Raw genomic sequence first — 13,747 nt, 5'->3', positions numbered from 1 at the left:
TGAATATGATAGACTTAGAAAATAAGAGCAAGGAGGAGGAGGCCCCTCTTTAGCTTCCTTTTTATATTTCATGGTTATTGGCTCTAATTATTCCACCCCTGCTTTGTCCTGATTTCTCTTTAATGGTTATATAAATCCTAACTTTCCTTTGAAATTGACTTCAAAGGGTTCCTTCTGTCAAGACCAAGTTATTCTTTTGAAACTAAACAGAGTGCTTCTTTTTCTTTAGCTGCTTCTTATGCTTGTGTATTGATTCCTTGAAGTCTTTATATGTTTTTTAAACTAAAAGTGTTTCTAGGCTACGCTTGGACAATGAAGATTAGTATTCTATCTTTGAAGCTTGATCTTCAAACCTTTAATGTGGAGATTTAATTTTCTGCACTGTTATTTCTTTAGAAAAGTTTAATTGGGTTAACCGTTAATTCTAAATACTTGCATTAGAGATAAGATTTTCTAAAAGGGTTGCTAAGAGTTGTGTTTCTTATTTTCAGTATGGATCATGAACATTCTGTGCTTCCTATTGTTATGTTGGAATGGTTGGGAAGGAATGTTGGAATGGTTGGGAAGGAAGGAGGAAGAATAAGTATGAACAAATACCTCCAAACATAATTTATTTCCATCCACAGGGTTTTTGATCCATAACTTGGCTGTGATCATTGTGATGGAGCAAGAAAAAGAACTGTTGGTCTCAGACTATAACAGCTTCACAAAGAGGGAGAATTTGGAAAGCCCCTTCACAGGTGAGGGATCAAGAAAATGATCTGAATCCTTAGGAAATTTGATGTAGAAAGAACAAGACACTATAATGAGACAAACATTAATTTAATTCCTTGTGCTGTCACTTATAAGTTGTGTTAATTATTTCAGCCTCATTGTTCTCATCTTTAAGAAAATGAGTATCTGTCTCACACATATTTTAGGATTACTGAGATACCACATCCAAAGCCACTGTTCTTAATAAATAGTGGCTATTGTTATTTGTATAGTATTTGCTCAGATTTTAGCAAAGCTGTTGCCTAGTTTTTACCTGAGATGGTATTCTGTTCAATTTCACTCCTGTTCTTATCAGTCCTGTTTTTTTCTCTTAAGTCTTCTAGAATAAAATTTAATGCATTTATTTTTAGTTTGATGTTCCCTTTGCCAATAATGATTCAAATAATTCATCAGTATTGTTGCTAAGTACAAAAAAACATCCACCTGCTTCTGATAAACAGAGGAAAAGAAGTAAAACTGTCTTTAAAAACTTTTTTTTTTTTTAGATGGAGTTTCGCTCTTGTTACCCAGGCTGGAGTGCAATGGCGCGATCTCGGCTCACAGCAACCTCCGCCTCCTGGGTTCAGGCAATTCTCCTGCCTCAGCCTCCCGAGTAGCTGGAATTACAGGCACGTGCCACCATGCCCAGCTAATGTTTGTATTTTTAGTAGACGGGGTTTCACCATGTTGACCAGGATGGTCTTGATCTCTTGACCTCGTGATCCACCCGCCTTGGCCTCCCAAAGTGCTGGGATTACAGGCTTGAGCCACTGTGCCCGGCCTTAAAGACTTTTTTATATGTAATTACTTATGAGGTTTCACATTGTTATTTCCTCTCTTCCACTGCAATTTAGAATTTATTTCTCTGGCAGAGATTTAGGAATATGGTTAGGATATTTGTTTATTCTTGCAGGAGATGAAAGTATGAATAATTTGGAAACTGTTCACCACAATAATCCTAAGGCAGATAATCTTAAAGAGAAACCTTCAGAATGGTCTAAAAGACATAGACCACAACATTATAAGCATGATGATGCAAAAGAAATGCCATTGACATGGGTTCAAGATGAGATTTGGTGTCATGATTCCTATGAGAGTGATGGTAAGTCAGAGAATTGGGGAAACTCTATACCTAAAGAGGAGGAAAAACCCAATCACCAGGAATGGGACCTAGGAGAACATACCAATGCCTCTGTCCAGCAGAATTCATCCTTTGTAGACAGACCCTACAAATGTTCCGAATGTTGGAAAAGCTTCAATAATAGTTCTCACTTGCGTACTCACCAGAGGACCCACTCAGGAGAAAAGCCTTATAAATGCTCTGAGTGTGCGAAATGCTTTTGTAACAGTTCTCACCTGATTCAGCATCTGAGAATGCACACGGGAGAGAAGCCCTACAAGTGTGGTGAATGTGGGAAGAGCTTCAGCAATACCTCCCATCTTATTATCCATGAGAGAACTCACACGGGAGAGAAACCCTATAAATGTCCCGAGTGTGGGAAGAGATTCAGCAGCAGCTCTCACCTTATTCAGCATCACAGATCACATACAGGCGAAAAACCGTATGAATGTTCTGTCTGTGGAAAAGGCTTCAGTCACAGTTATGTCCTAATAGAACATCAGAGGACTCACACTGGAGAAAAACCTTATAAGTGCCCTGATTGTGGGAAGAGTTTTAGTCAGAGTTCCAGCCTCATTCGCCACCAGCGGACACACACAGGTGAGAAGCCCTACAAATGTCTTGAGTGTGGAAAAAGCTTTGGTTGTAATTCTACTCTAATAAAACATCAGAGAATACACACAGGAGAGAAGCCTTATCAATGTTCAGAATGTGGGAAGAATTTTAGTCGTAGTTCAAACCTTATTACACACCAGAAAACGCACAAAGGAGAGAAATCCTATGAAAGTTCTGAATATGAAGAAAGTTTGAATCAGAACTGCAGTGTGATAGAAGACTGCAGAATCCAGCTAGGAGAGAAACCATATAGATGTTGTGAATGTGGAAAGAGTTTTGGCCTTAGCTCCCATCTCATTAGACACCAGAGGACACATACAGGAGAAAAACCTTACAGATGTTCTGAGTGCTGGAAAACTTTCAGTCAGAGTTCCACCCTGGTGATTCACCAAAGGACACATACAGGAGAGAAACCTTATAAATGTCCTGATTGTGGTGAATGCTTCAGTCAGAGCTTTAACCTTATCAGGCACCGGAGGACCCATGTAGGGGAAAAACCTTACAAATGTACCAGCTGTGAGAAATGCTTCAGCAGAAGTGCCTACCTCAATCAGCATCGGAAAATTCACATAGAAAAGCCTTTTGAATCTCCTGATGTTGGGAATTTTCCTCATGAATGGACTTGGAAAAACTGTTTGGGGGAAGTGCCCCCCATCCCTTCATTTTCAGTATCAAATACATCTTCCTGAGTCCCAAAACCTGGTGACTGTTTTTTCTTTCTTGTTGGACCATGACAATTTAGGTATTCTCTGATTATTGTGATCTATAAAGTTTCTTTGGTGTGTTTGTCAAAACATTTGGAAAAAGTCAACCTCCCAGTTTAAAGGACGGGAAGAGCCCAATCACCAGGTTATTGGATCTGTCCAGTGAGAGATTCATCCACCAAGGATGAAGAAAGGAGGACTTTTTTGATTTAAGGTAAGATAGTAATAGCTTCAAAAGAACACCTACAGAGTAATCCTGAGAGTAAGCAAAGGAATCTGTGAGAACCTGAAGCTAGAATTCCCATTGATTTATGTTTTCTTCCTTTATTGGGTAGATATACATCATTACTGGCCTAGAGAAAAGGTCTTTTTGAGTAAATAATGTGATTTCCTGGCTATTTTGTTGGGGCTCAAGAAAGAAAATATTCTATTTTTTTTCATTTTTAGTCACTAAAAATGAACTATTATAGCATCTAGAAATATACTGTCCAATACCATAGCCTCTAGCCATATGTAGCTATTTGTATTAAGATTAATTGAAATTTTAAATCCAGTTCCTCACACTAGCCACTTTCTAAGTGCTCAGTAGCTCTGTGTGACCAGTGGCTTGTATAATATTGATTATACAACGTTCTTTCATTCAAGATCATCATTCTTGACAGACCCATAAATATTTTCTATAAGACTGTAGAAATGTGCTCTGAAGGATTTGCTCTCCAGAAGGAATTATACTGTAGAGTAGAATTGGGATAGAGTTTTGAAGACACTGGGTTTAGAGATTGGATATTTTAATGATTGTGTGTTCTAATTTATGTGCAGCCAACTGAGTTATCTAGTGATATGATCTCACTGTCTTGACCAAAGCCAGGATAGGAAGAAGGATTCCTGAATTCTGTCTTAAAATTTTTAATGAAGAGTCTTTTCCCCAAGTTATCCCATTATGTAATTCTAGGTCAGCTCAGGAACTGGGTTCTTTTTCTAATAATTAGCTCACTAATTCTGAGCTAGTGTCCAAGGACAGTTTGCCATTAAGGAGTACTGAGACTTCTTCACTTCAGTACTGACAGTTTTCTTTTGCCTCTTGACATAATTGGTATATGGATCTGATAACAGGCCTCATCTTCCCTACTCATTCATATGGAAATATTGCTTTGGAAAGTATTAGATATATCCGATTTCCTTCCTCCCATTTTTTCCTACTAGTGTAACAGGTAGATGAGTAGGAAGGTTAGGACTCCTGAGTTGCCCGTGATTTCATCTAATTTTTGGATTCAGAATATATTTTATGAATAATATGCAGAGACACATATTAGGAATGTGAAGCCAGAATGGGTCCATTGTAGCTGATGCAAAGGGCTGTAGCTGATGGTCATTTAATTGCCTGGGGATTATTTTATCTTTCATGATTGTGGTGCACCTGATGCTGGCAAGGCATTTGTGTGTTTTTGTATTGTTATTTGATTACAAAAATAAAGCAAAAACTAGCAAAGTTTTGAAGAAGAATTTGGGGGAAATGTTCTGCTTTCAAAATGGGGACAACATTGGGCATTGTTGGCTTTTAATTTTTTTCTTATTAATTTTTTTAAGAGATAAGGTCTCACACTGTCACTCAGACTGTAGTGCAATGGCACCATCATAGCTCACTGTAGCCTCAAACTCCTGGCCTTAAGGGATCTTCCCACCTCATGCTCATGAGTAGCTAGGACTACAGGTGCACGCCACTGCACCCAGCTAATTTTTAAATTTTTGTAGAGACAGGGTCTTGCCATGTTGCCCAGGCTGGTCTTGAACTCTCCTGGCCTCAAGTAGTTCTCCTCCCTCAGCCTCCCAAACTGCTGAGATTACAGGTGTGAGCCACCACACCCAGCCCATTATTGGCTTTTATGTGACCTCACCTGAGTATCCTTCTATCTTTGTATGTTATATAGTATTGCCCACATTTTCTTAAATTGTAATATTTTGGGACAGATTTTTACAGTAAATAGTTTGATTAATGCATTATAATTAAACTTAGGACTTTGCTGTTGAGGCTGAAATTCAGTTGCAAGTAAGCAGTAGTTGGGGTGATAAAAAATCAATCACATGCTGTGTGGCAGGTAACCACTCTGAGCCTCAGTTCCCTCATCTATAAAGCAGAAATAATGTCTACCTTACAGAGTTACGATAAACATTAAGTAAATGTTTGCAAAGCACATAGCTTAAACATAGCAGGGTATCAGTAAATGGTAATTAGTTGTTGCTATTATTAATTGAAACAAACTGAAAAAAAAAGTTATCTACGTTTTAAAAATAGTAGTATAGCCCCAAACTTATCTTACTTGTAGATTCTTTATGATCCAACTTCAGAAGTTTTAAGGGATAAAATGCTGGAAAAGAACAGGATTATATTGTTGGCAGATGGTCTAAAACACCTTTATTCACTCTGTAAGCAGCTATAACAGAGAGACAGGAAATTTTACTAAATTATCTTTTTATTCATGAAACAAAGGATTTGGTTTAAATTAGGAAAGAACAGAGTTGCAAGTTCAATTTAATTTAGTTTGCACCTGAAAAGATTAACAACAGGTACAATTTATGTCCTGTCACCATCACCTGTACAGTGTAACATGATGGCTGGCAATATATAAAACTTATTTTACTTGGGAGGCCGAGGTGGGTGGATCACGAGGTCAAGAGATCAAGACCATCCTGGTCAACATGGTGAAACCCCGTCTCTACTAAAAATACAAAAAATTAGCTGGGCACGGTGGCGCATGCCTGTAATCCCAGCTACTCAGGAGGCTGAAGCAGGAGAATTGCCTGAATCCAGGAGGTGGAGGTTGTGGTGAGCTGAGCTCACGCCATTGCACTCCAGCCTGGGTAACAAGAGCGAAACTCCGTTTCAAAAAAAACCAAACAACAAAAAACCTATTTTACAAACCTTGATGTCAACCAGAAAAAAGATGTACACATCTTAGATGGGTTAAGATGGGCTCCATTAGTAGAACAATTTGGCAAAAATCCTTATCTCTTTGGATTGAAAATGAGGAAAACAAAAGAGAGATTTGTACCTTATGATGGAGAATATAACATAGTCAAACATAATAAGTGATGCTTTTATTTCAGTTTCATTAATCAGCATGAGAAAGACATATTCTTTGTTTAGATCCATGAGAAAGACATATTCTATAGTCTCTCTTTTTCTTGCTAGCACAAAGGATTCAGCATGTGAATAAAGAAAGCATTTTTTATTTATCAGTGCTTTATTTCATAGTCTCTTTTTAATTAAATAGAAGACACCTATATGAATATTTTCCCTACTCAAAGAAGGAGCTCATGTATATTTTCATGCCATAGCATAGGGGAGAGCCATGTCAATGCATGTACTCACAACTATCACAGGGAACTCACTCCCTAACTGCTGTACAGCCTACCAGAGGGCATGTGACCATAAATCTGTATTGTAACTAAGATCTACTGTTTACTACTTGGGATTACCTCCATCATCCCAAGTCATCCAAATTGGGTCTACCAAATGGGCCTTCTCCTTAGTGCTGTAGAAGTTTCTTCACCGATGGTGAGAGGTAGTGGAGTTTAGCAGTACTGTGACTGTTGTTTTTAAGCATTAATTTGACACATGCATCTCAGCCAGTCTTATTTTCTGAAATCATGGTGTTAGTCTCTTCAGTGTTGCCATAATAGAATCCCTGAGGCCCGGTAATTTATAAAGAAAAGAGGTTTATTTGGCTCATGATTCTGGTGGCTGGAAAGTCCAAGAGCAGGGGCCAGCATCTGCTTGGCTTCTGGTGAGGGCTTCTGTGCTATGTCATAACATGGCAGAGGTCAAGGGGGAAGAGAACATGTATAGAGGGGCAAAACATGAGAGTTGTAATCGCTTCCTAACAGCTCGCTCTCAGAAACTAATCCTGTCTCATGTGAGAGAGAGGTCACTCACTAATGCAAGAATTGGCAGCACGCTGCCCATAAGGTCAGAGGGAGTCCCCATGACCCAGATGCCTCCCATTAGGCTCCACTTCTTAAAGGTTCCACCTCCCAATATTGCTGCACTGGGAATTAAGGTCCCAACATGAGTTTTAGTGGGGATACTAAAGCGTAGCATTTGGTAACAACAAGACTGCCATTACAGTAGTCCACCCTTATCCATGGTTTATTGGCTCCTGGCTGAAGTGATCCTCCTGCCTTGGCCTCCCGAAGTGCTGGGATTACAGGCATGAGCCACTGCACCTTACCTGAGATGGTTTTTTCAAAGATAGTCTTGTTCCTCCTCTCCTGGTCTTAGGATCAACTGAGATTCACCTTGGGTTGAGTCATTTTAAGAATTACTTTTTCCTTTTGCTGCCCTATGCATAATTTCAAGGAATATCATCAAGAACTGCCTTAAGAACTAGGGAAATAAGATGAGGGTTTGATACTAGGAGTACTTCCAGAGGAACAGAATTTTAAGGGATTTTCTTAATTGGTTTTGGGGTTTCTGGAATTGGCCCTCTAATCTAATTAGAGCTAAAAATGCTAGAGACTCTAACAGTACAGACAGCACTGATAGTCCATTGTCGAGCTGTTTATAGAGATATACAAAATAAATGCACGTGACAGTCCTAATTCACCACTTACAAGGGGCTATGCACTTGGTGATTCTGTATGTGATATTTTAGGACATTTGTGGAAAATCAAGAAACATAATGACATTAGTTGGTTGCTACTAATATTGCTGGACAAAGCAATGAAAGAAAAAGATGAGCTCAGAGATTTGAATTCTCAACTCCAGGTATACATAAATAGTCCAGAAACTTCTAAGTGTTCCCTGAAGGAGAATCTTCTCCCCAAGAGCCTTAGGGTTGAAATTACCAAAACCCAAATGCAAGCCCTGATCATGCAACTATTTTTACCTACAAAGAAAGGGGCACTCAGCCTCACAGGATGTTTACTGTTAAAGTGAGGTCACTGATTGGAAAAGAATGGGAAGAACTGGATTCCAAGGTGGCAAAACTCAACTGCCAAAGGCAAAGTGGGCATAGTTACCATAATGAAGGAATAGCAGAGGCAAAGCAACAATCAGAATAACTCATGTAGACCTTTGGCTTTGGCTAATTAATCTTGGTGTTCCTAGAAGTGAAATAGATGGGAAGCTTACTATCTTCTTACTTGATCTGTATAAGCAGAAAACTTCCAGGTCAAGTAAACAAAAGTCTAATTCAAATATTAAAAACATAATCATGGCTGCTCAATTTCCAGACTTGAACCAGTTTACAGACCCAGAACCCCTTGAATAAAGGGTACACTACCCTTTACTTGGGTATACTACCAAACATTTATACTGTTAATACCTACAGCTTTTTACTAGGATAACTGTGCATTGGGGAAAGAGAAGTAATCAGAACTTTCAGGGAACTACTAACAACTGGCTCTGAACTGACATTGATTTCAGGAGACCCAAAATATGGTGGCCCTCCAGTCAGAGTAGCAGCTTATAGAGGTCAGGTGATCAGTGGAGTTTTAGCTCAGGTTTGACTTACAGTGGGTCCAGTGAGTCCCCAAACCCATCCTGTGGTCACCTCCCCAGTTCAAGAATGCATAGTTGGAATAGACATACTTAGCATACTGAGCAGAATTTCCACATTGGTTGCCTCATCTGTGGAATGAGGGATATTATGATGAAAAAGGCCAAATGGAAGCCATTAGAGCTGTGTCTACCTGGGAAAATAGTAAATCAAAAATAATATCACATTTATGGAGGGATTTCAGAGATTAGTGCCACCATGAAGGACTTGAAAGATGCAGAGGTGGTGGTTCCCCGCCCATTCTCATTCAACTCTCCTATCTGCCCTCTGTAGAAGACAGACAGATCTTGGGGAATGACAGTGGATTATTGTAAGCTTAACCAAGTGCTGACTCCAATTGCAGCTGTTGTACCAAATGTGGTTTCATTGCTTGGGCAAATTAACACATCTCTGTGTACCTGGTATGCAGCTATTGATCTGGCAAATGCATTTTTCTCTATACGTGTCCATAACGGTCAGTAAAACACCTTCACTATCTTGCCTTAGGTGTATATCAAGTTTCTAGCCCTATGTTGTAACTTAGTTTACAGAGATCTTGATTGACTTTCCCTTTCACAAGATGTCATACTGGTCCATTACATTGATGACACTAAGCTGATTGTTCCTAGTAAGAAGTAGCAACCACTGTGGGCTTACTGGTAAAACATATGTGTGTCAGAGTGTGGGATATGAATCCAACTAAAATTCAAGGGCCTTCTATCTCAGTGAAATTTCTAGGAGTCCTGTAGTTTGGGGCCTGTTGAGCTGTCCCTTCTAAGATGAAGGATAAGTTCTTGCATCTGGCCTCTTCTGTAACCAAGAAACAATGCCTAGTGGGCCTTTTTGGATTTTGGAAGCAACACTTTCCTCACTTGGGTATGTTGCTTTGGCCCATTTACTGAGTGACTAGAAAAGCTTCTAGATGCAAGAGGGGCTGCAACAGATCCTGGCTATTATGCAAGCTGCATTGCCACTTGGGCCCTATGATCTAGCTGATTCAATGGTACTTATGATGTCACTGACAGATAGGGATGCTGTTTGGAGCCTTTGGTGGAACCCCATTGGTAAATCACAGTAGAGGCCTTTAGGATTTTGGAGCAAGGCCCCGCCATCATCCACAGATAACTACCCTCCTTTTGAATGATAGCTCTTGGCCTGCTGCTGGACCTTAGCAGAAACTGAATGCTTGATCATGGGCCACCAAGTTACCATGTGACCTGAACTCCCTATCATGAACTGGGTGTTATCTAACCCAGCAAGCCATAAAGTTGGGTGAGTACACAGCACTCCATCATCAAATGGAAGTGGGGTATACTTGATCAGCCTGAGCAAGTCCTGAAGGTAAAGGAGATTCCCTGAGGAAGGGACCCAAATGCCTATGTTTCCTGCTGCTAGTCTCTCTTCTCTCTCCCAACCTGCACTTATGGCCTCATGGGGAGGACCCTGTGACCAGCTGACAGAGGAAGAGAAGACTAGGGTCTAGTTGTCAGATGGTTCTTCATATATGCAAGCACCACCTGAAAGTGGACAGTCACAGCACTGCAGCCCCTTTCTAGAACATCCCTGAAGGAAAGTAGTGAAGGGAAATCCTCCTGTGAACAGAATTTCAGGCATTGCACCTGGTTGTGCACTTTGCTTGGAAGGAAAAATGGCCAGATGTGTGATGACATGTTGATTCATGGGCTATAGTGAATAGATTGGCTGAATGGTCAAGAACTTGGAAGGAACATGATTGGAAAACTGGTGATAAAGAAATTTGGGGAAGAGGTTTATGGATAGACCTCTCTGAGCAAAATATGTGATGATATTTGTGTGCCATATGAATGCTCACCAAAGGATGACCTCAGCAGAGGAGAATTTTAATAATCAAGTAAATAGAATGACTTGTTCTGTGGATACCAGTAGGCCTTTTTCCCTAGCTACCCCGTCATTGCCCAATGGGCTCATAAGCAAGGTGGCCATGATGGCAGAGATAGTGTTTACCCATGGACTCAGCAACATGGACCCCCACTTACCAATGCCAACCTGGCTACAGCTACTACTGAGTGTCCATTCTGCCAGCAAGCGACCAACATTGAACTCCTGATATGGCACCATTCCCCAGAGTGATCAGTTATCTGGTGGCAGGTTGATTACAGGGGCAGCTATATGTCTACTGGAATAGACACTTAACTTTAGATATGGATTTGTCTTCCATTCATGCAAGGCTTCTGCCAAAACTCTATCCATGGACTTACTGAAAGCCTTATTCACCATCATGTTATTCCACACAGCATTGCTTCTGACCAAGGAACTCATTTCACAGCCAAAGTGTGGCAGTGGGTTATGCTCATAGAATTCATTGGTTTTACTTTGTTACCTGTCATCCTGAAGCAGCTGGCTTGATAGAATGGCAGATTGACCTTCTGAAGTCACAGTTCCAGTGCTAGCTAGGTGCTAATACTGTGAAGGACTGGGACAAGGTTCTTTAGGAGGATGTATATACTCTGAATCAGCATCCAATATATAATACTGTTTTTCCCATAGCCAGGACTCATGGGTCCAGCAGTCAAGAGGTGAAAATGGGAGTGGTACCACTCATAATTGCCCCTAGTGACCCACCAGCAAAATGTTTGTTTTCTGTTACAGTGACTTGCTTCGCTGGCTTAAAGGCGTTAGTTCCAGAGGGAGGAATACTTTTACTGGCAGACACAACAGTAATTTCATTAAATTGGAAGTTTAAAACTGCCACCCGGCCAGTTGGTCTCCACATGCCTCTGAGTTAATAGGCTAAGAAGGGAGTTAAGGTGTTGGCTGGGGTAATTGATCTGCACTACCAAGGGTGAAATTGGACTATTACTCCACAATGGAGGGAAGGAAGAATTTGTGTGAAATACAGGAAATCCCTTCGTTTTACCATGCCCTTTGATTAAGGTCAATGGCAAACTATTATACAATAACTGAATCCAGGCAGGACTACAGCTGGCCCAGACACTTTAGGAATGAAGGTTTGTGTCACCCCACCAGGTGGAGAACCACAACCAGCTGAGGTTCTTGCTAAAGTTGAAGGCAAAGGGAATACAGCATATACAATAGAAAAAGGTAGTTATAAATACCAGCTATACCCACATGACCAGTTAACAGAATTGAGGATGTAATTGTCATGACTATTTCCTCCCTATTTTGTTAATACCTTCATGCGTAGATACATATATCTTACACAGATATCTTTGTTTTCTTTCCTCTTACTCATTTAGCATTAACATATAATTTATTGACTTTATTTTAGTGCTGACGTATTGTTAATTTTACCTCATAGTATTTAAGTTATAGGGTATCAGAAGAGTAAACATCACTAAAGTTCACTTCTTCTGGAGATGGGATTTGTGCGTTTTCAGTTGTACACAGGATAGTTGTATCACGTTAAGTGGAATTATGACCTTTTATTGTCTTTATTTGGAGAAGAAGTATGGTTTAAGGAGATGTGTATGGGTGATAAGTTTAACAAGGGGTGGACTTGCAATGGTTAATTTTAGGTGTCGACTGGATTGAGGGATGTGTAGGTGGCTAGTGAAACATGATGTCTGGATGTGTCTTTGAGGGTGTTTCCAGAGGAGACTGATGCAAGAGTCAGTGGCCTGAGAGAGGAAAACCTGTCCTCAATGTGGGCAGGCACCATCCAGGTAGCTAAGGGCCGGCTGAGACAAAGAAGAAGATGGGGGACCCTTGTTCTCTGCTGTCTGCTTTCCAGATCTGGATGCTTGTTCTTCTGCCCTTGGACATCAGATTCCAGGTTTTTTGGCTTTTGGACCCTGAGATTTGCACCAGTGTCCTCCCAAGATTGTCAGGCTTTTGTTTTCAAACTGGGGGCTGCATCATCTGAAGCTTCCAGACTAAGCCATGCTACGGGCTTTGCTGATGCTCTGGCCTGCACATGGCCTATGGTGGGACATCATCTCTGTGTCAGTGTGAGCCAGTTTCCCCTAATAAATCCCTTTCCATATATCCTATTTCTTCTGTCTCTCTGGAGAACCCTTACTAATTCAGGTGAATTCCTAGAAGTAGGATTATTGAATCAAAGGGAATACATTGTTTTAAAGGCATATTGCTTAATTACTTTCCAGAATCTTTACCAATTTAAATAATTTTGTTAAACCCTTTAAGGGAGAGGGGGAGAACAACAAATAATTGGTAAATAAATTACATATTATTGTAATTCATGGCCAATATATTAATATGATAAAAACCTTTTAAGGCAGCTTTTTTAGATATCTTTTTCCTCTTCACTCCCTTTCTCCTTGGCTTAGGATCAGCTGAAATTCACCTTGGGTTGAATCATTTTAATAATTACTCTGGCTTTTCTTTTACTGCCCTCAGCACAATTCCAGTGGATATACTAGGACCTACTCCCAAGAACCAGGGAAGTGAGCCAAGGCTCACAGCCTGAAGTGCCAAGAGGAAGAATGGTTGAGGAAGAGGCTGGCTAGTTCAATATATATTGCCACCCAGTTCAGAAAAGGAGGGGTACCCCATATCTAGGAGACTAGATTCAACTCTGATTTAGCAAGTGAATATTTTCTAGTTTTTAAAATTGATATTGTGAAAGTTGATTGTATAAAATGGAGTCATTCTTGTTATTACCAACTAAAATGGAGTAAAGAGGCATAGGAAAGGGCACCCAGTTCCCATACACCTATTCCATAAACTATTTTTCAATTCAACAAAAAACCTACAGTAACCTACCTGTGGCTTTAAGATTACATCTTACCTGATACGTGCTGCCACTCATCAATCAGAACTTGCCAGCTCCTGGCATTCACTGCCAGCACCAATGAATTTTCTTATAAAACAACTTACCTTCCTCCTTTTCCCAATAAAGCCCTTTGTTCTTTGGACACATGCAGGGGCTGCCCAGGTCTGAGTGTCCTGAATTGCAATTCTTGCACATTCCCAGATAAACTCTTTCTTAGAGATTGACCTCTATATATATTGAACGACAGGTTCTCCACGCACTCACGGCTCTCCCTACCGCCCACTCC

General features: G+C 40.3%; 1 protein-coding gene and 1 long non-coding RNA gene across 13 annotated transcripts in view; one reads left to right on the top strand and one right to left on the bottom strand.

Annotated features, from left to right (window-relative positions):
* The window catches only part of ZNF572 (zinc finger protein 572), a 23,287-nt gene extending 18,592 nt beyond the window's left edge, over positions 1-4,695 (top strand). For 6 of the 11 annotated variants that reach the window (XM_078353225.1, XM_078353220.1, XM_078353223.1 and 3 more), the window contains exons 2-4: positions 627-740; positions 1,260-1,382; positions 1,667-4,695. In XM_078353225.1, the coding sequence (XP_078209351.1) occupies positions 662-740; positions 1,260-1,382; positions 1,667-3,177 (1,713 nt within the window). In that variant the 5' untranslated portion in view covers positions 627-661 and the 3' untranslated portion in view covers positions 3,178-4,695. The remainder of the gene's footprint in view (positions 1-626; positions 741-1,259; positions 1,383-1,666) is intronic. The other 5 variants (XM_054246759.2, XM_008983278.6, XM_054246756.2 and 2 more) reach the window with 1 other exon arrangement.
* The window catches only part of LOC144579760 (uncharacterized), a 25,228-nt gene extending 11,481 nt beyond the window's left edge, over positions 1-13,747 (bottom strand). The window contains exons 1-2 of one of the 2 annotated variants that reach the window (XR_013528106.1): positions 13,566-13,747; positions 5,511-5,558 (exon numbers count right to left, since the gene is read on the bottom strand). This is a non-coding gene — a long non-coding RNA (uncharacterized LOC144579760). The remainder of the gene's footprint in view (positions 1-5,510; positions 5,559-13,565) is intronic. The other variant, XR_013528107.1, reaches the window with a different exon arrangement.

Source organism: Callithrix jacchus, chromosome 16, assembly GCF_049354715.1.
Source record: "Callithrix jacchus isolate 240 chromosome 16, calJac240_pri, whole genome shotgun sequence".
In the NCBI taxonomy this organism is placed as follows: domain Eukaryota; kingdom Metazoa; phylum Chordata; class Mammalia; order Primates; family Cebidae; genus Callithrix; species Callithrix jacchus.
Note: the sequence above shows the minus strand (reverse complement) of the source record. Positions and strands in the feature narration are given on the sequence as shown.